Source organism: Eubalaena glacialis, chromosome 8 (genome assembly GCF_028564815.1).
Source record: "Eubalaena glacialis isolate mEubGla1 chromosome 8, mEubGla1.1.hap2.+ XY, whole genome shotgun sequence".
NCBI lineage: Eukaryota > Metazoa > Chordata > Mammalia > Artiodactyla > Balaenidae > Eubalaena > Eubalaena glacialis.
In genome coordinates this window covers 120,509,938-120,532,737 of record NC_083723.1, presented here as the reverse complement: position 1 = coordinate 120,532,737, position 22,800 = coordinate 120,509,938, and the positions used below count along the sequence as shown (strand labels likewise).

The 22,800-nt window shown below is 35.8% G+C and overlaps 1 protein-coding gene across 2 annotated transcripts in view; it reads right to left on the bottom strand.

Annotated features, from left to right (window-relative positions):
- Nucleotides 1–22,800, bottom strand: part of CNTNAP2 (contactin associated protein 2) — a 2,096,032-nt gene that overhangs the window by 1,178,792 nt on the left and 894,440 nt on the right. For both annotated transcript variants that reach the window (XM_061198858.1, XM_061198859.1), the window contains exon 5: nt 3,573–3,776. In XM_061198858.1, coding sequence (XP_061054841.1) covers nt 3,573–3,776 — 204 coding nt within the window. The remainder of the gene's footprint in view (nt 1–3,572; nt 3,777–22,800) is intronic.

The following is a 22,800-nucleotide window of genomic DNA, read 5'->3' as shown; positions in this document are numbered from 1 at the left end:
GTATGTACATTGGCAGTGGGACAGGGAGAAAGAAAAGAAAGAATAAATTTAAGTGAAAGACTACATTCAGTTTCATTACTTTAAATATTTAGACTAGAAGACTAAACAGCAACTCACGTGCCTGATATTTAGGCAACAGCATTAAAGACTGACAGCGGATATTTAAGTGGATGTGTTTCCATGGCTGTCATAAATTCTAGTCAATAAAACTCTATGCAAATTGCTTTCCAATGACATGGTAATGATCTTTTTTGTGAGGCCATATGATCAGTTCTTGTTTCGGAACATTAATGTCACACTCGTACAAGCCCCAGCGGCTTTTAAAGGCTACTCTATATGTTTCACTTTTTTTAAAAAAACAGGAGAAAGGTTTGAAAAAATAAACTTCTTTGGATATGATCCAATTGCTCTGAGTGTGTGTGTGTGTGCGTGTGTGTGTGTGAGCGTGCATGTTTTTAAAAAGCACTTATGTTTGGTTTTCTGGTTTCTCATCCCCCATCCCTCCTTCTTAGCTTCTACTGAACCTTTTTTTCAAAAACTATTTAGGGATATTTTTCTCCCAGGTAATGCATGAATACATGTTTAATATTACAAATAAAGAATATTATAAAGAATTAATATGTAAAACATTAATCACTCATTTCCATCACTAAAGATAGAGTGGTCTATTTCCTTCCAGACATTTTTCATTTACATACATTTAATTATATATACATATAATTATATAATACATATAATTCATACACATAATATAAAAATATTGATATATTATTTATATTTTCCTAGGGTTTTCAGTTAATGCTGTACAGTATTCCCCAAATTATTCACATTTTAAACACATACCCACCTATTTCTATATGTTAAGCTTTATTTCTTTCAGTTTTTGTTATTGTAACAAATATTGCAAAGTACGTCCTTGGACTTAAATCCTAAAGTTATTTCTTTATGATTATTGGGCCAAAATATATAAAGAATTTAAAATATCTGAAGATACATTATCAAATTGTTTTCTTGAAATATTTTCAGGAACAGTACAAAGAATACTTTTTGTCACATAACTCACCAACACAGATACTATCATTTTTAAAATTTATTTACTTGAAAAAATTGGAATCTTGTTATTTTATTGTACATTTCTTTTATAGATAGTTTGAGCATTTGGTGTTTATAGATTATTTATAATGTTTCTTCTACAAGTTTTCCTTATATTTTTTGGCAATATTTTCCTCCTAAAGTCTTGGTATTATTACAGAGTGGAATGAATTTTTATTCATGAATGACATTAAACTTCTATATTTGACATTTGCATTTTCCCAGGTTTTGGCAGGCATTTTCATTTTATGATTTTTTAATATAAAAATTTAAATATTTTTGTGTAATTATATAATCAGCATTTTTGGATAATTTTCTTTTTTGTTATAGAAATTATTATTTCTATCAGAGATTTTGAATGTGAAAAGTTTTATAATAAAAGATAAATCTTTGTAGACACTATAGCAAGTATTATCAACCAAAAAAACTAACTGAAATTTTAATTTTTAGTATAATTTTGATTTTCAGAGTAATAAAAGTTAATATATGGGACACAGCCATATTTAAGAATGTTGGAACAACCATATTGATAAGGAAAGTAAATAGGCAGGATCTCTTTTTGTGTTCTAATTTTTAGTTTTATAGCTTTCCACTGGGATGCATTTAACATGTGAATTTTAAAAGATTATAAAAGAATTCTATAAAGATTATAAAGTTTTTAATAATCTTTATAGATTATAAAATCTTTAGAGAATTCTAAAATCACTGCAGCATAAAAAATACAGAATATATGATGCCCTTCAAACAACTCTCGCATAAATCCCGAAATTTTTAGGCAAGCAAGAGGAGGATAAATGTACTGTTGATTTGCATGAATTGTAACTTTGAATGTCAGTATCTGTGTTGTAGATCTTCCCTTTAGCTTTAAGGAAACCTTAGCCACATTATCAACAACTAAACATGTATTAGGATTATCCACTTAAAAACAACAACAAAAGCCCAAAACAAAACAATAACTCCTTCTTTGAGTTTCATCTCATTCTCCAGTAAACATATCACTTCTGATTCCTTCATTTCTAGTTGATAATATTTAAAATATTCATTCCCACACCTTCCATCTTTTCTTAACTGATGACAATAAAACTACTGTCCTTTCTATTCCACTGAGAATAAATCAACAGTAACCACAATGTTGCCAAACAGTGACCTCACTTTTCTGTCTTCTTCTTTAAGTGACATTTTAGGCGAATTTGACGCAGTAGACCATAGTAGACCGCCTCTTGTCCTTCCCTGGTGTCTGTGGGTCACATATTAGTATTTCCTCCTATCCACTGTCCACTTCTCCTCAGTCTCCATGTAGCATCTTCTCCTGTTAATCTCATACATGCAACTCCCTAGTTGAAATCTCAACTTTGATGCCTAATAGGCAACTAAAATGCACCATAGCCAAACAGATCTCTAGACTTCCTCTGTTGGAAGAAACTAATACTTCTCTATTAGAAGAAACTCTGTGGAGAAAATAAAGCTTTCTGTATTTCTGAAAATGGTGGTAATGTCCATTTGGAACTCAAGCCATACCCTAGGAATTATCCCTTATACATTATCTTTCTTTCTTACTCCACATCCAAATCATTACAAATGATACTGAATTTACCACCAGAATCATCTCCCAAGTGGATCAATTCCTCTACATCTCCACTGATAGCCACCTTCTGCAAGCAATGCTGTCTCTCACTGTACCAGACTCTCATGTTGATGCAAGTGTTTTCTCTTACAGAAGTCTCAGTACATTTAAAAAAATAAGATCATGATGCTATAGTTTAAAGCCTACTAATAGCTTCCCATTCTTAAAATACTATCTAAACCTTTTACCACGCCCTAAAGGATACTACAGGATTTCAACAATCCTCAATGTTTGGATTTCATCTTTTATCCTACTTACTCATTACAAATATCCACACCAGCCTTTTCCTGTTCCTTGAGCATGTCAGGTCTTAGTCTTTCGTGATTCCCTCCTCTCAATTAACCTTCTCTCAGATATTTTTAGGGCTTGTTTTTTTCATCACTGAAATCTCAGCATGAATATCTTCTCAGGGAGGACTTTCTTCACTACATATTCTAATGTTGACCCATCTTGCCTATGCAATATCCTTTATATATTAACTTATTTAATTGATTTCATACTCCTCATCATTATTTGAAGTCATTTCTTTGGATTTAGTTGTTTTATAAAAATAGTAATAGATAATATAGTGTCTGATGCCTCCACTGTGTCATAAACTTCATGAACTCAAAGAACTCCATTTTTTCACCCCTGTATCCCAGATGCTCGTATAGTACCTGCAGAGTACAGGTGTTTAATACATATTTTTGAATGAATAAGTATATCAATATATATCAACCACTATGAAGTAAAACTGGATTGACAATATAATGTGAACTCTTTTTGTAATTTACATTTTAAGGATTAAAGACCATTAGCATTTAACTAATGGGAAGACTAATAAATGAAAAGAATGGTGCCAAAAGTCAAGACATACCTAGGTTTAAACTGAAGACCAGCTTGGCTTTTTTCAGTTCCAAAGTAATATAATCCCCTTGCTGTCCTTCCCCGTGCAAGATTACCCCTTCACTTTCGGAGGTTTTAAATTTCAAAGCAATGACATCTTTCAGTGTTTTCATCTTCTTGTTTCTGAATCTATATGGTAACACAACATGGCCATCAAAGTTGACAACATCAGCCCCTAAAAGAAGAAATAAATAATATGTTAGTTTAATTATTGTATGTTGCCATCCAGTGTGAAGTATATCTTCTTTCAGTGGGTGTCTACACAGAATAAATGAGAAAAAAGTGTTTTTTTCCTGAAAACTCTTTAGCCCTGGGTTCTTGTTCTATTTCTTATTTTGGTTGATTGTGTGTCCTGAAGTGGATTTTATGGGAAGTACTCATAAAGAATGATCACAGAAACCTTTATCAATATAAATTGTAATACTAATAACATAAATTCCATGAATGACTTACACGCTTCAAATTTTTAACTTAGAAGTTTGGAGTTTACTTGAAAAAAGTAAAATTTTTAATCCCTGAGATATTATGTGATTTTATTATTTTCCTTCTTAAATGAGGCTGAGTGTTTATGATTTCAAATATGTATCAATATTTTGCTCACAAATTTTCTTTTCAATGACATAACAATGAAGGATCTTGGAATGCAGGGTTTATGGTATACTCATTTTTCTAATGGTTTTTATATTCTACTACAGTTTCACTTAACTTTATGGTAGTGCCTAGATATAGTGAACTGAACTTTAAGAAGCTTTTACCATTTGCTTCTAGGACTCATGTCTGTCTCAAATTCCTTGTTAGCCCCTTGCCTTTGGAATGGAGAATTGGGTTGCCCATGTTTTCGACTACACTAAACAAAGATATCCTCACCTATATATAATTAGAAGAACAAGTATCTAGCCTATACTATGATAAGAGAAGTTCTAATTTGATTTTAGGGAATTTCATTGAAAACATGAAATTATATAAACTCTTTTAGAAATGTGAACAATTTTTTCACCACGCTCAGAAACAAGGGATGGTGGGCAATAGTTTAATAATTGCTACTTATTCACACCAGAAATAGAAAATGAGATGATTTTATTTATTACACACTGTTGGTTAGTGGGTTGCCAACCCATGGAATGGGTCAACGATGAACTGTAATCATTCAGATCAAATTTTAAGTACAAATAGAAGCTTAGTTACCATAATTAGACCTTTATCATTGAAAATACTTTTAGCTCTTAATATTAAATTGTAGAGAATCTAGACAAATCGGACAGTTCTAATTATCTTAGAATTATAAGCCAGGATGAAGCTGCCTCTCAGTTTGGGGTAAGGTCTTGCCAAAGAATCCACAGGGAGACATTGGAGAAAAATAATAGCAAGTTTAAAGGCTGTCAGAGAAATATCTTCTGATTACATGTCCTAGTTCTCTGGCACTGGTTTACTTCAATCAGCATGGGGACTACTTTGGATCCCGGTAACAGTAACAATAGCATGCTACATCATGGCAGCCTAGGTGGAGGAGCAGAGCTACCATAGGTATATTCACTCTTTCTGTGCAGTACTTGCCAGTATAAGTTTTGCTTTTAACTAATTCTATAAAGTGAATTGATACGAATACAGTTATTTCAAATATTGCTTAGACTATCTCTAACTTTTCCCTTCAAATCATCAATAGACTTTGAATATTTAAAAATATCCTACCACCGCAAACATTTATGTTTTTAAATAATAGTTCAGAGAATTGTTACATTCTAAAAAGTTCACAAAGAAAAATATAACTTGGAATTTTGTTTTAATTCTTATAGTCAATAATTTACTATAAGACTTTGTATAGTCATAAAAATTTTCTTAATCAACAGAATTCTGTTCTGAGAGTGTGAATCACAGAGGTTTATTTACTATGGAGGGAAAAAAGAAGCCATTAAATTTTGGCTTCTGCTAACACTGCAAAGCTAATTAGACTTTAGCTTAATCATCTATACTGTCACAGCTGAATTCCAATTGCAATATCTTTATCATCTGTGATGAGAGATAAAACAGAGAAAACATGGAATCTGATTATTGGATCCCAGGTTGAATTTATAATCCAGCAGGTGGTTGACATTACTTTTTGTCTTGAAAAGTGCATAAACAAAAAGTCCGAAGGAGGGAGTAAATTCTGAATTCCAGAAAGTAATTTTGCAGTCAATTTCATATCAATGACAGTTGAATAACAGACACGTCATCGTTTTATACACCTTCAATATATATTAATTGACAAAAAATATTCCCCATTCATCTCTTAGGAAGTAAATGTTCCTGGAGCTTAGACAGAGGAAAGAATTCACCCCTCCCCCATTTTCTCCTAACTCAAAATATACATTCAGGTCCAGGTACAGAATAGTGACTTATGCAAATGTTGATGCCTTTCTTCCTTACTTTTAGGGCAAAGAAATAAGTGACAAGAGGGATGGTCATCATTTAGACAGTCCTACGACGTTAAAAAAAAAACACACACAAGGAACGTTTTTCATGAGGACCAAACCTCATTTTACAAATAGTAAGTGGTCAGTGGTCGGTTGAGAAACTAATAAAAATGCTCTGCAAGCCAGATCACTCACATCACAAAATCCAAACTGTTCTTCTAGGAATGGGTTAAATGCTTGCACAATATTAGCATGTGGATGTGAACTCAGAGTTGGCTTTGAAATTACAAAATTCCTAGAAATAATCTATGATATATAATTTATACATAAGCACACACCATACACTTTTAAGAGAGTCTGGGATATTATAAAATCCATCAGAGTTTAGTTCCATTTCCTACAAAATACATTACAATTTCATTTGACATCTAATAGTATGTTGTGCTTATTTTGGGACAAGCCATATTTTTTCCCCTATTACCCTGATTGCTTTTCACTCCCTTGAACAAAGTTTTCTATGCAGTGATTAAATATGTGTGGTTGAACTGTTTAAGCAATCTGAACAACAATATGGCTAGTCAAAAAGTGAATGCAAAATCACAGTGCTTCCATGATTTTGTTTCTAACAATAACTCAGAGAGCTGGTAATGTGCCCAATTCATCAAATCGTCACAGCAGAGAAGGCTTTTATTTTAAAACATTTCATTGTTACTTAGTCTTTACTTTCTGAATTTGGAGATAACTCAGATGAGATATTTTGGAAAATTGTTTATCATCTAAAGATTTTATTATTTTAAAAAAGTACCTTTGCTAATTTTTACTACAAATGTAATATATGTTTATTGTTAAAAAGAAATGAACAATACAGAAATATAGAATGTAGAATGTGAATCCCAAAAACAAGAGATCACCAGTCTTAATGGGTAACCAGTGTTGATGGTGTGTCATTCTAGATTTTATGCATCTATCTCTCTAATGTATGGAATAGTGCAAGAATCTATACATTATTACATATACATGTATGTATGTGTAATTAGAGTGAGAGAGGAAGGGAAAGAGAAAGGAGAATGTCATTTCATTTAATTGTGGTTCAAAATGTATAATAATAGCTTGAGCTTTGGGCAATCTATTTATAATGTGGGGAAATTGTAGGTTTTAGCAAATTAGTATGTTTTATTGACTTTCGTGCAGCAAGGCACTTACATAAAGTAAGAATGTATATAATTAGAAATGTAATTTATGCTATTTATTTGAAAAAATTAAAAATGTATTTGAATATAGCACCACAATGTAAACAAATAAGTACTTAGGAATTACTTTTGATTTCTTGTTTTCTCATAAATGTTTCATTTTCATATAGAAAATGGAGAATAATAGGAAGGTTTAAAGAAGAAAATTAAAAGGACATAATTCTATTTTCATGAAATAACCACTGATAACTTATATTTCTGATTATTTTAATTTGTATATATGTAATGTATATGTATGTACATAGATACACAGAAGGATCATACTCTATATAGTTTTGTTAATAAACACTATAGTTTTTTTTTCAATCTCATATATTGTTTTTCCCAAAACAGGATTTTAATTAGCTAAAAATATACCATCATTTGGATGTCCAGTTTCTTCAATAAGAATCTGTTTTGCAGTTTTCTTTTTAATAAACTTTTTATTTTGGAATAATTTTTGATTTAGTGAAAAGTTAAAAGATAGAACAGTGAGTTCCCACACACCCTCCACCCAGTTTCTTCTAATGTTAACATTTTACATAACTGGTACATTTGTCTAATCTAAGACATAACTTAGGTATAACACTATTCACTGAAACACAGACTATATTTGGATTTCACCAGTTTTCACAAATGTTTTTGTTTGCTTTTCCTATTCCAGGATCCAGTCGAGGATCTCACATTGCATTTCGTCATCATGTTTCCTTAGTTTACTTCAACTCCTCCAATCTGTGATGTTTTCTCAGTCTGTCTTTCTTAACTTTGACACTTTAGAAGAGTACCGGTCAGGTATTTTGTAGAATCCTTCTCATCCTGGCTTGGTCTGAAGTTTTCTTATGACTAGGCTGGTGTAGTTTGGGGAGAAAACCACAGAGTTGGGGTGTCCTCAGCACTTCCTATCAGGGGAGGCACGATTTCAACATGACTTTCCACTTGTGATAGTGGTCAAGGTGACGTCTGCCGAGTTTCTTCACTGTAAGGTTACTATTTTTCCTTTTCCATACTTTATTCTGCAGAAGTGAGTCACCAAGTCCAGCCCATGTTTAAGGTAAGGGGAATTAAGTTCTACCTCCTGGAGGGGGAGTATCTACATATACTATTTAGAATTCTTCTGTAAAGAAGATTTCTTCTATTTATTCATTCATTCAATCATTTAATTTATATAATTATGGGATTGTGCATGTTTATTTATTCTTTGAGTTTAATTCAATACTTATCATTATTCAAATTTTTCCAGCTTTAGCCATTGGGAGCTCTTTCAGGTTGGCTCCTGTGTCTCTTTGACAGGTGTGGCCCCTGCTGCTTCCTCTTCCCCCTCCCTCTTTTCCCCCTCCCCTCCTCCTCTCCCCCTTCCCCCTCCTCCCACTCCCCCTTCTCCCTCTTCCCCCTTCTCAAGCCTCCCTCTCCTCTTCCTAGTCCTCCTCATCCTCTTCCTTTTTCCTCTTTCTCTTCTCTCTTTCTGTCACTATATGATGCCCTAAGCTTATCTTGTACTTTTCCGGCCCCAGACCTAGAATCAGCCATTTTCCCAAGGAAACCCCATTTCTTTTATTGTAGAATGGCCCTGAGAAGCTTGCAGGTTTTTTATTTTTCCACTTGGCACACAATAAATTTTTTACAAATATAGTTATCATCTATATGATCTATTCTTCCACAAAATAAATAAATTATTCAGAAAAAAAGGACAAAAACTTATAAAATGTTTCTTAGTTATCTATTTCATAAGGATTTGCAATATTTTGAAGCTCTTTTCATGTTAATCAAATGTTTTTGCATAAACAGTGACTTTCAAAAGCAATAATGATAATTGCTAATATGTGTTTAAGTGATTACTGATTACTCCTTAAATAAATTTGATTATTAATATTTAAGTGGTAATGCATAAGCCCTAATATTTTAAAATAATTTTGTTTTATTTTCATGAAATTAATATGTACTCACTGTAAAAAATTTATGTCATGTTAGGAAAGCAAAATAATAATCAATTTAAATTAGTTACAATCACACCACATAGATATCAAAATACTTTTTGTACGTCTATCTAAGGAATTTGTGGTTTTCTACAAATACCAACATTTTCTACAAATCCAAACATTTCTATTGATATAATGAGCATTCTTGTAGTGAGATTCTTGAGCACTGGAACAATTATTTTCTGACTTTAAATTTCTAAAGTGTTTAATTAAAGCATTTGAATTGCTTAAAGATATCAGTAGAGATGTATGTTAACGAGGTAGTATGAAATCTAACATTATGTAATTTATATAAATACTCAAGTCACTTTCAAGAGTTTGAAATATATCTCTGAAACTAAAGTTGAAAAATACTACAAGGTGGAATTTGCTTAGTTTTGCAAATTTTTACATAGATGCACATCTATGTATTGTTTCTCTTTTTTTTAAAGTCAGATGTCAATATTCTAGATATGTTGACCTTTCTTTACAAAATAGCACGTCTGCCATCTTCATTTCTAGCTACTTACTCACTGGTCTTTTTCTTCATAGCATTTATCTCTACCTACTACCTGATATATTGACGGGCTCATGAATTTACAGCATGCCTCCACCTCCAAGAATGTATATGCATCAGAGACTTTAATTTGTTCCACCCTGAAGCTCAGTACTTACAACAGTGGGTAAGTCAATATTCGTTAAGTATTTGTTGAATGATTGCATGTTGTCATGCACACTCAAAGCATTGGATTAAAGTAGAATAAACTTCTTTAAACTTTTTCTTTAAAAATCTGAATCACTAGATTGGAAGAAATTTCAAGAATCACTCTGATCCACCCTTGGTGCCACAACTACTATTATAACCAAGGTTTCAATTGTTAGAGAAAAAGAATGGTAATTTCGTGTTACTTTTTTTGTGGTGGGGGGAAAAATTCATGCCATTATTATTAATTGACTGGGTGTTATTTAATTGACAGACATTAACTCTAGTGGAACCGAGTCCATTTCATCTCACCTGCAGACTGTTTCTGATTAATCACCTTCTTTTTTTTTTTTTAATTTTACACTTTATTTATTTATTTATTTATTTATGGCTGTGTTGGGTCTTTGTTTCTGTGCGAGGGCTTTCTCTAGTTGCGGCAAGCGGGGGCCACTCTTCATCGCGGTGCGCGGGCCTCTCACTATCGCGGCCTCTCTTGTTGCGGAGCACAGGCTCCAGACGCGCAGGCTCAGTAGTTGTGGCTCACGGGCCTAGTTGCTCCGCGGCATGTGGGATCTTCCCAGACCAGGGCTCGAACCCGTGTCCCCTGCATTGGCAGGCAGATTCTCAACCACTGTGCCACCAGGGAAGCCCTAATCACCTTCTTCTAACCCACTGCCCTTTCCTTTCAATATATCTGTGGTTTAAATGTAAATAGATAGCTTAAATAGATTCTAAAATGTCAATAACAGCTAATTTAGAGTAGTAGCAGCAAATAAGCCTTCTTCAAATCCTTTAAAATATAATCTAGAGACAGACTTAAAAAAAATCACTTTTACTTTGGGAAAAATAAAACAAAATAAAAACCATAAAGGCTCTTTCATAAAGGCCATCATCTCACATTTTGTGCAATATTTCTCCTTAAAATGTGTTGCTTTGCCCTTAAGAGCTTGATAACTCATGGTAGGACAAGAACAATCACATCAGAGAAGTCTGATTTCATTTATCCACAACATTGGGACTCCACTATCCAGTTGCCTGAAAGACTGATCCACATGGACCTTCCACAGGCATATCTAACTCTACCTGCCCAACACATAATTCTTTCTCTGGGTCTTACTGCTCCTGTTCTTATATCCATTATCCAGTCACTTAAGACAGAGCTCTGGGCCTTTCCTTAGCTCCTCCCTTTCTCATGCACCTATGTTCTGTCAGTTCCAAGTCCAGTGAAATTTAGCATGTCCGTGTTTTTCAAACACATAGCTGACTTTTTATAGGCACTGCCACCAGGCTCCCATCACTTCACATACTGTCTACTGCATTAACATTGTTAATGAGCAACTCCCACCCTCCAGTCTTATTCCCCTTAAATTTATCCTCCACACTGAAGCTAGTAAGACCTTTCTGAAATAAACTCTTTTACTGAAAAACTCTTCAGTGTGGTCTGCAAGACCCTCAGTGATAGAGCGCCTGCCTTCCTGACACCCTCACATTTTACCACCATCTTTTTCCTTAAGTGCTGCTGATGGTAAACCAACTAAATCCCTTGCTAATTTCACCTAGTGCCTTTCCTCGCGGTAAGCTCACTTCCTTCAATGAACAGCTATTTTAAAAAAATCTAGTTTAAGTTTAGGCATCCTCCAAGCTTCAGATAAAGCTCACCTACTAGAAAGGTTTCCTTGTGTGAAACAGCCCTCACCTATTGCTCCACAGCACCCTTGGATACTTTTATCGTATCCCTTCTCATCTTATATTGAAATTATCTCTTTATGGGTCTGATTTCCTCTGGAACTTTAAACTTTCCTAAGGTACAGTAGACTCTGGTTTGTTCCACTTTGTATTTCTCACACAATAAACATTTCTTAAACTGATTTAAACATAATTGGTATTTGAGCTGCATGCACCCCAGTGTTCATTGCAACACTGTTTACAATAGCCAAGTCATGGAAACAACCTAAATGTCCATCGACAGATGAATGGATAAAGAAGATGTGGTACATATGTACAGCGGAATACTACTCAGCCATAAAAAAGAATGAAATGATGACATTTGCAGCAACATGGATGGACCTAAAAATTATCATACTAAGTAAGCCAGAGAAAGACGAATATCATATGATGTCCCTTATATGTGGAATCTAAAAAAATGATACAAATGAACTTATTTACAAAACAGAAAGCGACTAACAAACTTAGAAAACAAACTTACGGTTACCAAAGGGGAGGAAGAGGGGAGGGATAAATTAGGAGGCTGGGATTAACACAGACACACTACTATATATAAAAAATAGATAACCAACAAGGACCTACTGTATAGCACAGGAAACTATACTCAATGTCTTGTAATAACCTGTAAGGCAAAAGAATCTGAAAAGGAATATATATATTACTGAATCACTATGCTGTACATCTGAAACTAACATGATATTCTAAATCAACTATACTTCAATTAAAAAAATTAAAAACAAAACATAATTGGGGGGCTTCCCTGGTGGCGCAGTGGTTGAGAATCTGCCTGCCAATGCAGGGGACACGGGTTCGAGCCCTGGTCTGGGAGGATCCCACATGCCGCGGAGTAACTAGGTCCGTGAGCCACAATTACTGAGCCTGCACGTCTGGAGTCTGTGCTCCGCAAGAAGAGAGGCCGCGATAATGAGAGGCCCGCGCACCGCGATGAAGAGTGGCCCCCACTTGCCGCAGCTGGAGAAAGCCCTCGCACAGAAGCGAGGACCCAACAGAGCCATAAATACATAAATAAATAATTTAAAAAAAACCAAAAAACAAAAAAAACAATTGGTATTTGAGACAACATGGCAAAAGGGGCATTCCTCTGTTCTCACTTTCCTTCAAAACCATACCTGGTGCAAGCAGTTTTCTCTCCAAGAGTACAGACTTACACATGTTTTAATGACAGGTATGTATATACATATTACAGGGCTTCCCTGGTGGTGCAGTGGTTAAGAATCTGCCTGCCAATGCAGGGGACACAGGTTTGAGCCCTGGTCCGGGAAGATCCCACATGCCACGGAGCAACTAAGCCCATGCGCCACAAATACTGAGCCTGCGCTCTACAGCCCGCAAGCCACAACTACTGAGCCTGCGTGCTGCAACTACTGAAGCCCGCACGTCTAGGGCCCGTACTCTGCAACAATAGAAGTCACCGCAACCAGAAGCCCGTGCACCACAAGGAAGAGTAGCCCCCTCTCGCGGCAACTAGAGAAAACCCACGTGCAGCAACAAAGACCCAACACAGCCAAAAATAAATGAATAAAATAAATTTATAAAAAAAAATATTACAACTGTGTGTTTCTGATATGGATAAATACTTTAAAACTTGAAATGCTTTCATTACACTCATACTGGAGTTATTTTTTAATAAGTCAAAAATGAAAATATTTAACTGTAGTATGAGTTGAAATACAAAATATATCTTTTCCTTTTAATTTAATGCATTTAAGGGAAATAGTCATTCATTCACACACACACACACACACACACACACACACACACACACACACACAGAGGACATCAGAAAATCAGAGTGCTCCACTTCTGGACAGGGTTATAGCTCTAATACATCTAATAATACAGAGATAAGAAGCAATTTCTGAAAATTAGCACTAAAAATTAGCATAAAATCTATTGTAGGAAATCTATGTGGAAGCTATTTTTGAAAATCGAAAAGTCAAGCAAATTAGACTTGCCTTCTCTGTGATAATATTACTGTTTACTGAAAATAGCTCTACAGCTTTTCACCATATGCAATCTCTTTCTCTGCTAAGGAGGAGACTATCTAGAATTACAAGCCCTAAGTAAATAGCTCACAGATGAGGAAAGGAACAAGACATCAAGAAATCCCCCAGAATGTCTTTTAATATAAATTATTCTTAACATTTATTTCAGATTTTTTGTATCATTACTCAGTTAAACTTACTTCTACTTCTAGTTCCACTGAAAACATTATTGTCAGTGTTGGACCCAAATTTCAACACTATATTGGCTAAGGGATGGCAGGTTGATTTAGGGACTTGTTTTGAGGCATTGTTTTCATGGTAATTTATACAATACTGAGGAAAAGATAAACTATCCAGATAAGTAAAAGGGGAATGGCGGAAGGGGTGTCAACACCCCGGCAATTTCTCCAAGCTACCACAGCTGGCTTCCGCTTTCCCCTCGGTATTAACCACATCTTCCGTTTTCTGTACTTTGATGTGTTGACATGTGGGGCCTTGCTGACCCTGGGGGGACCGCCCCTCCCAGGGTGAGCCAATTCCTGCAAACACAATCTCCAAATACAAACCAACCAATCAAGACTCCACAACCCAGCTACCTCCTCTCTCTGGTTGTCACACTCCAGGCCACTCCTGTGGAAACCACAATAAAGGCTCTTTCCTGCCCTCCCCCTTCTCCTTCTGGCCTCCCCATCCCCACCCCCCCCAAGGCGGATGTGCCCTCTCCTCTTGGGAACTGTTAGTAATAAACTACATTTTCAACGGCAGCTGTTTCCTGATATGTTGGCCTTATTATACCTCAAATAATCTATATTCTGAAATATTTTCTACAGTAAATTCCCTTATTATACCTTAGAAACGAAAAATGTTTTAAATGTGGTCAAACAAGGAAAAAAATCTTAAAATTACTGGCAAGACTTATTCCATAGATCTGAAAAAAAGTGAATCTGAGAAATCATTATGAAATGTCTGATATCAACTAGCACTCACCGAAATATCTTCTACATCCGTTATCATTGCACCAAGAAAGTGGGGCAATGGAGGTAAAGAGGTGAGTTTTAAGAAAGAACTAATAGATGAACTCGCCTGTTAAAAGAGAATTAAGATTAAGAAAAATCCAGACAGATAGGGGAAGAGGATATGCGGTTGCCTTAAAGAGCTCAGCAGTTCTGCGTGACTTCAATACACAAGGGTCATGAGTCCTGGCAGGGTTAAAACTGGAAGATGAAGGGTCTACTGCTTCATATGGAAGATCTGGGTCTACGTGTGAAAAGACGGTGCCCTGAGGGGAAGGCGCAGGACCAGATCTACATCTTGGGAAGATAACGCCCGTGTTGATGTGGCAGAACACATGGATTAGACGCGAGTGCAGAGGCAGAGAGAGCAAAGACCTCCCTCAAAGCAGATAACCATCTGATCGTGTTGATAAAGGTTATACGAAGCCAGAATGCAGAAGATAACTATGTCATTAAAGAACGCAAAGCTTGCTGATGATGGATGGTTGCTACCCAGGATTTCAAAGCAGTTAAGGCATCTACAGTGATTGAAGAATTTCAGACGAATACTTACTATCATGGTTTTCTCCAAAGATATGACAAATCCGGTATCATGAAAGCATTAGGAATTTTAGTGGAATTGAGACTACCCTAAAAACAAAACCAAAATGTCAAAAATTCTTCTTTGAAATATGTTCAATATTTGGATTCACTTATTTGTACCACCTTAATTTTTTAGATGGAATCTCAGAGGTCTGCCATCTTTAGCTATCACACATTTTAATGCTCTATCTCATTCAATTCCATGTCTTAAAAACTTCACATTCATCTAAAAATGTAAAATCAGTGTTTTTCCAAACAGCAGATACTTCCCCAACAACTCCTACAAAGTTTCCTGGGCAAGTAGGAATATGTAATAGGTGACTAGTAAAAATTGTCATTTTTATTTATTTTACTCTCTGTACTTTCCTGAAAGCCAAATGAATTGGTGCAGATGATTTGCACTTACTTGCAAGAAATTGGGACATACGCTTAGAATGTCTTGAGTTCATGCACAGGATGTAGTACATTACAGCTTCATTTTATTTTTGGTTTGATTTCACATACCTTTGGGTGAATCTTTTATCTCAACCATAAAACAGGATTAATAAAGCTCAGAATGTACACATGTTGTGATGTAATGTGTTCTTTCTTCTCCTCTACAGCAGTGGGGTCCTGTCTGATAAAATACTAAACGGTACTCCGTGACCCCGCCATCAACACACCTCAGTGACTCAGGCATTAGAGGGGATCTGATTCGCTGGGAACGTGGGTGCCGTCCATTACTTCGTGACACCCGCACGCCCACTGAGGCCCTGGTGAGCAGGCTGAATTAATTCATTTCCATAAATGAGCAAAGTTCCCAGCACTTGTGCAGAGAATCAGCCCTGACAGGGCTAAAATAATTGGAAGCTCCTGAAATTAGGAACTTCACTGGTCAGAGGGAACAAGCAGTTCATACAAATCAGTGATGCTAGCTTGTTGTAAAACCATGGAGCTCCATTGATCTGTGTATGATTTTCTGACTTTTGATAGAGATAGGGGTAACAGAGACAATATTCTCCTTGATTAAAATATCAACAGGGAAAAGATGCTAAATTAATGTCTAAGAAACTTGGTCTTGCTAGTGGAAAGACAATAGGGAGTATTTGGGATGTATTATGGGCATGAGGGAGGTAGTCTCTCTCCACCTGTGGCAAACTGAAGCTATGCAGCAATTCTGGTGTTATTCAAACATTCAACTTTCTAGAAAACTCAAAAATCCAACATTTTAATGAGATCTCCTCTGCTTTAGCAGACGCTGCTAGCTAGTACTCTACAGATATGTTTTTTTGGCCACACATCACTTTAAACTTGACTACTTTCAAAATATAAGACTAAGTAGATCATAACAAGACTGAACAATTAATCTTCCACGATACCATAATTTACCTGTGAATTACTACAGTATGTATCAGCAAGAAATTGTATTTCTTAAAAAGCAAATTCCTTAGAAAATAAGTCAGTTGGTGCTAAATAGTGAATGGTTAAAAAAACCTCTAATTTTAATGGTATAATAGGATACAAAGATATACCACTCTATGCTACCATAAAACTACAGGCAAATATTACACTAAACATTGGAAGGAAGGAAGGAAGGAAGGAAGGAAATGAGGAAAGGAGGTAGGGAGGGAGAAAACAAAATAAATCTGAGCTTCATTCACTGAGATTTTAGACTTAAGACTCTATCTTAAAAGGAAATATATATATATAAATATATATATATATATAAATATTTAAAAGTATTACTGGGACTTCTCTGGTGGTCCAGTGGTAAAGAATCCACCTTGCAATGCAGGGGACTCAGGTTCGATCCCTTGTCAGGGAACAAAGATCCCACATACGGCAGGGCAACTAAGCCCACGTGCCACAACTACTGAGCTCGCGCACCTCAACTAGAGCCCGCCTGCCACAAACTACAGAGCCCACACGCCCTGCAGCCTGCACACCACAACTAGATAAAAGCCCACGATCCTCAACAAAGATGCCACGCGCCGCAATTAAGACCCGACATAGCCTTAAATAAATTAAAAAATCTACAAACAATAAATGCTGGAGAGGGTGTGGAGAAAAGGGAACACTCTTGCACTGTTGGTGGGAATGTAAATTGATACAGCCACTATGGAGAACAGTATGGCGGTTCCTTAAAAAACTAAAAATAGAACTACCACACAACCCAGCAATCCCACTACTGGGCATATACCCTGAGAAAACCATAATTCAAAAAGAGTCATGTACCACAATGTCCATTGCAGCACTATTTACAACAGCCAGGACATGGAAGCAACCTAAGTGTCCATCGACAGAGGAATGGATAAAGAAGATGTGGCACATATACACAATGGAATATTAGTCAGCTACAAAGAGAAATGAAATTGAGTAATTTGTAGTGAGGTGGATGGACCTGGAGTCTATCATACAGGGTGAAGTATGTCAGGAAGAGACAAACAAATACCGTATGCTAACACATATATATGGAATCTAAAATAAATAAATAAATAAATAAAAGGTTCTGAAGAACCTAGGGGCAGGACAGGAATAAAGACACAGATGCAGAGAATGGACTTGAGGACACGGAGGGGGAAGGGGAAGCTGGGACGAAGTGAGAGAGTGGCATGGGCATATATACACTACCAAATGTAAAATAGATAGCTAGTGGGAAGCAGCTGCATCACACAGGGAGATCAGCTTTGTGCTTTGTGACCACCTAGAGGGGCGGGATAGGGAGGGTGGGAGGGAGACGCAAGAGGGAGGAGATATGGGGATATATGTATACGTACAGCTGATTCACTTTGTTATAAAGCAGAAACTAACACACCATTGTAAAGCAATTATACTCCAATAAAGATGTTAAAAATAATAATAATAAATATATCTTTAAAAAATATAAAAGTATTACCAATTAACAGATATAGCCAATCCTTCATTACTGGCAGATTCTGTATTTGCAAATTAGCCTACTCACTAAAATTTACTTGTACCCCCAAAATCAATACTTGTGGTGCTTTCCAAGTCATTCACGGATATGTGCAGAGAGGCAAAACATTTGAGTCACTGGATGCTCCTGTTCTCAGCTAACGTCGACAAGGCAATGCTCTGCCTTCTTGTTTCAGCTCTCACACTGTATAAAAGTGTCCTTTTCATTTCCTGCCACATTTTTTGCATTTCTGTGCTTCTTGTGGAAGATTTTGCTGTTTAAATACCTCTCTCCCACGAGTAGCGCAAAAGTGCTTTCCTGTGTCACCAAGCACAAGAAAGCTGTGAGGTGCTTTATGGAGAAAATACACATGTGTTGGATCAGCTTTGTCAGTGCTGTCAATCGTGAGCTCCATGTTAATGAATCCACAATACATACTAAATAAGGTGGTGTAAAACAGAAACACAAATAAAGCACGGTTATATATCCATTGACGAAAATGTTGTGACCGAAACCTCACAGGAACCCAATCCTGTATTTCCCGAGATCACCAGTTCAGTATTTGTTAAGTCAGGGTTCACGGCAACTTTATAGAATGTAACTGTTGTGAATAGTGAGAACTGACTGTATTTACACTGCATTCATTTCTTGAAACAGGAAAATAAAGGGTTATTTCAAACTACCACGTATATGAAAGTGAAAATATAATCAAGAAATATTTAAATTATCCTACGGAAAATGATCGAGGAACTGCAGCTCTCTTCATAGGTAAGAGGGAGGCTACATGGTATCATTCCACAAACGGACTTCTTTGTTTTCTTCTCACTGCTTGGATGTGCATTTATTTCAGTACACGTGACTTCCTTGCAGTTTACAAAGACCAGTCTCTGATTATTCACATGCTTATTGCAACTAAACTCTGTGGTTTCCATGTCTAATTATTAAAATTCACTAGGCACTTTGTAACTAGTAAATCCAGTGTTAGCAGTACATTAATGTTGAAGGGGTTCAGAACATGCCACCCCAAAATATGTCTCTTTGATATATTGATTATTTTGAGCTGAAGGCACTTGAGAAACAGCAGATGCAGGAAGGGCTCTCTGATTGACCTCTTTCTACCTAAAAGCAGGTCCTAAAATTTCCCATGAAATGGGCACCGTCCCCGCACCAGGAAGACAATAACAATATTCTTATCAACAGAGTCTGGGAGCCAAAGCCTAAACAAGTGTTGGAACCTTAACAAGTCAACCTACAAAAACCTCTTTTCTTCAATTACTTTCCCCAAATATTTCCTAATCACTGTCTCAATTAACTTCCCCCAGCCCAAGCCCTTTGTCTTATTACATCCTTATAATTTAGCATTCTTTGTTTAAAAAGGTATATAAGCTTTGGGGCCTAATGGCTTCCTTGGGTCTTCATTTTTCTTCTGAAGACACCCAAGTACATATAAAAACGTTACATAAAATTTGTATGCTTTTCTCCTGTTCATCTGTCCCATGTCAGTTTAATTTGTAGGGTAACCACAGAACCTAAGAGGGTGAAAGGAAGTTCTTTTCCCAATACATTGTGTAGAATCTCAGATTCCTGGGGAATCACAGAATCTAAACCACACCCACCATTTACATTTCTAACGAGGTAAGGCCCAGAATTTTCCTTGTTTATTTAACCATTTGATTATTACCCACTTTTTCTGACCTTACAGGAAATAATCTTCTTGAAATTTGCAGCATAAAAATACAGATTTTATTGAGTCTATCAGAATAGGAAAATTAGTCCGTCTCCCCTCTAAACCCTAATTTACTTGAGTATAATTATATTGTATAATTTATATAATGATTAATATCATATATTATTGTATAATTTATATTTTGAATTTGTTTTCCTAACATAAATCAAGGGTTTCCCTGGCATTTTCTCTTGAATAAAAGTTGAGGTTGAGCTATTGGAAAATTAGAAATGTATTGGTAAAGCTGTAGAATTTCATAGCCTCAAAGAGGGGGATAATTTTTGAATTCAGAAAATAAAAGGGCAACTGTTACAAATTCACATGAATCTTAGGACAGATTTTTTTGTTATTTTGGTTTGGTTTGCTTTGGTTTCGGTTTTGAAGGGCTAATAAGAAAGGAATTGAATTTGGAAATAGGACACATTGTGATACAGTGCCTACACATCCTATTTTCAACTTTCTGCATTTGACATTTTTTACAGTTTAAGTCAATCCTAACAATTTATGCACTTTCCAAGGCATGACAGATATAAGGCTGTTACAAGTGCTATTTATAGTAGGTCGGTTAAGTCCTTAAAATGTCAATGGCTGAGTTTCTCTTAACGTAGACCTAGAAGCAAAGCACAAGTTTTCATTCCAGGGGGATAAAGGGTGTGCTGTGACAGGAAATTTATTGGGAAATTAAAGTGATGCCAGCTTTCTCATGACCCAAGAGGTATGGCGTGGAAGCAATACCATTATGACCATCCCACAAGGCTTCAGGTGACCACTGGACCAGAACCCAGAGACCTCAGACCGAACCCTGGCCTATCTGCTCTTGGGGACGTCAATTTACTCTCTGGGCCTGTAAAATGAAGGCAGGAAACAGGTAATCTCTTAGATTCCCTTCAGCTCCAAAATTAAGCATCTCTTATTCTGGGTCACTTGGTCAAGCTTACATTCATTTTTAATTTTGGATTTTAAATCAGATTCTAGAATGGCAGAATTCTGAACTTTAGAGCATATTCACATTTCCTGATTACTTTAGCACTTTATCAATTGGGCATTCTCAAAGACAATTGTAAAACATAAAATCCACAGACATTGAAACATTTTATAGATGACTACTGTGGACTGCTAAATTTTATTTACAAAGTGTCAAAATTTGCAAATTAGAGTAAAACTGTGACATTCTAACTACTATATATAATTAGTTATATTATTAATTTAAAAATGATAAACATTTATTGTTGGAGGTTTCTAGAAGTGGAATCTAACAAAATGACTTGAGATGATAGAGTAATAGTTAACTTATATTCTTAGTGCCTTGATAATGTTCAAACAGAAACATAATTAGTAAGACTGAATTATTTTAATTCTAGAACATGGGAACAAAATTACTTATCTGAGTAAATTAAGGGAAACACTCATTGCTACAAATACCTGGGGCCAGTAAGGATGAATGGATGACTCTGAGCAAGTATAAAAGCGCTGGCCACATTCAGCTATAATATTTCATGTTTCCTACTCTTTTTGCTAGTATTTAGTCTAGTGCAACAGCACAACTCTTGTTGTAAATATCAAAGAATTGTAACATATATATGTATATTTTCATATCTTACTAAATCAAGATCACCTTGAAGGGAGGGACTTTGTGTCTTTAGTGCCACTAACCCTGGTTCACAGTAGCTGGAGCAGTTGACATAGATTTAGTTAAGACTGCCAGGGTTCTAATTCCTGCTCTGCTGCCTTAAGCTATGTGAACTTCAGTAAGTTACAAGACATCTCAAAGCCTCAATTTCCTTGACTGTCAAAAGGTGAAGGTAACAACATAGCAGTTCTTTGCAGAATTGTGAAGATTGAATGAGTTAATGCATGTAAAGCACTTAAAACAGGATCTGTTACATTGTAAACTGCTAATAAACATTAGCTTTTATTGTTACCATATACTAAGTTCTTGTTTAATTGATTTAAAACAATGAATATTCTGAGCACCCACTTGGCGACACTGACTCAGGCCTGGAAAGAGAACAGGGTCATGTTATTACAATACAATTCATGGACTTAGGACAAACTGTGGCTCCCTGCTTGGTGACGGTAGGACCCACCCTACTTCCTGTTCCATATTTTTGCTGCTCTCACTGACATAGCTTATTTTGCTCCCCAGTGAGGAAAGCAGCAAAATATAGAGAAATAAAGGGAAAGGGAAATATTCTGTCCCTTCCCTTCACTGCTCCACATAACAAGCATTTTGGAGGTCTTTCGGTACAGCCCTCTCACTATGACCTAAGAAACCTGGGGTGCAGGATGAGGGCCGGTGCCCTGTCCGAACAATATCAGATAAAGATTTTCAAACTGAGGCTTCACCTCAACACCATCATCTGTGACTATCCACAGCAGTGCAATCTAAGTCATAATTTCTATATAGCTCATAATTTTGATATCCAGAAAGCAACTAATATTTATTGAATATAGGAATTCACTGTTACAACATCTGGTTGAAGGAATGCACTAAATGTAACCTATTTTCTTTTTTTTTTTTTTACACATTTAAAGTTACCAAATTTAGGTAACTCCAACCCAAAGTCTAGAATTAAAACAAAGACTAGCTTCCAATTTTGTATTTTATGACTAAATTCGATGAAATTCTGAAGAGCTCAAGATGGAAAAAAAAATGTTAACTACTAAATCAGAATGCTGAATAGACAATGAATCATCCCAAAATTCAGGCACTGGACTTTGGGAACAACTGTAGACTTGGGGTTTGCTTTCTGCATCTAATTTGTTCCTGGTTTTATGTTTATCTGAGTTTAGTATTTAGAGCTTATTATCATTGGTAGATTTTTTTATTGATTTGGTTGTTCTCTTCCTTTATATATATATTCCTTTTTCTCTTTTTGTGAGTGTGTATGTGTATGCTTCTTTGTGTGATTTTGTCTGTATAGCTTTGCTTTTGCCATTTGTCCTACGGTTCTGACTGTCCTTTTTTTTTTTT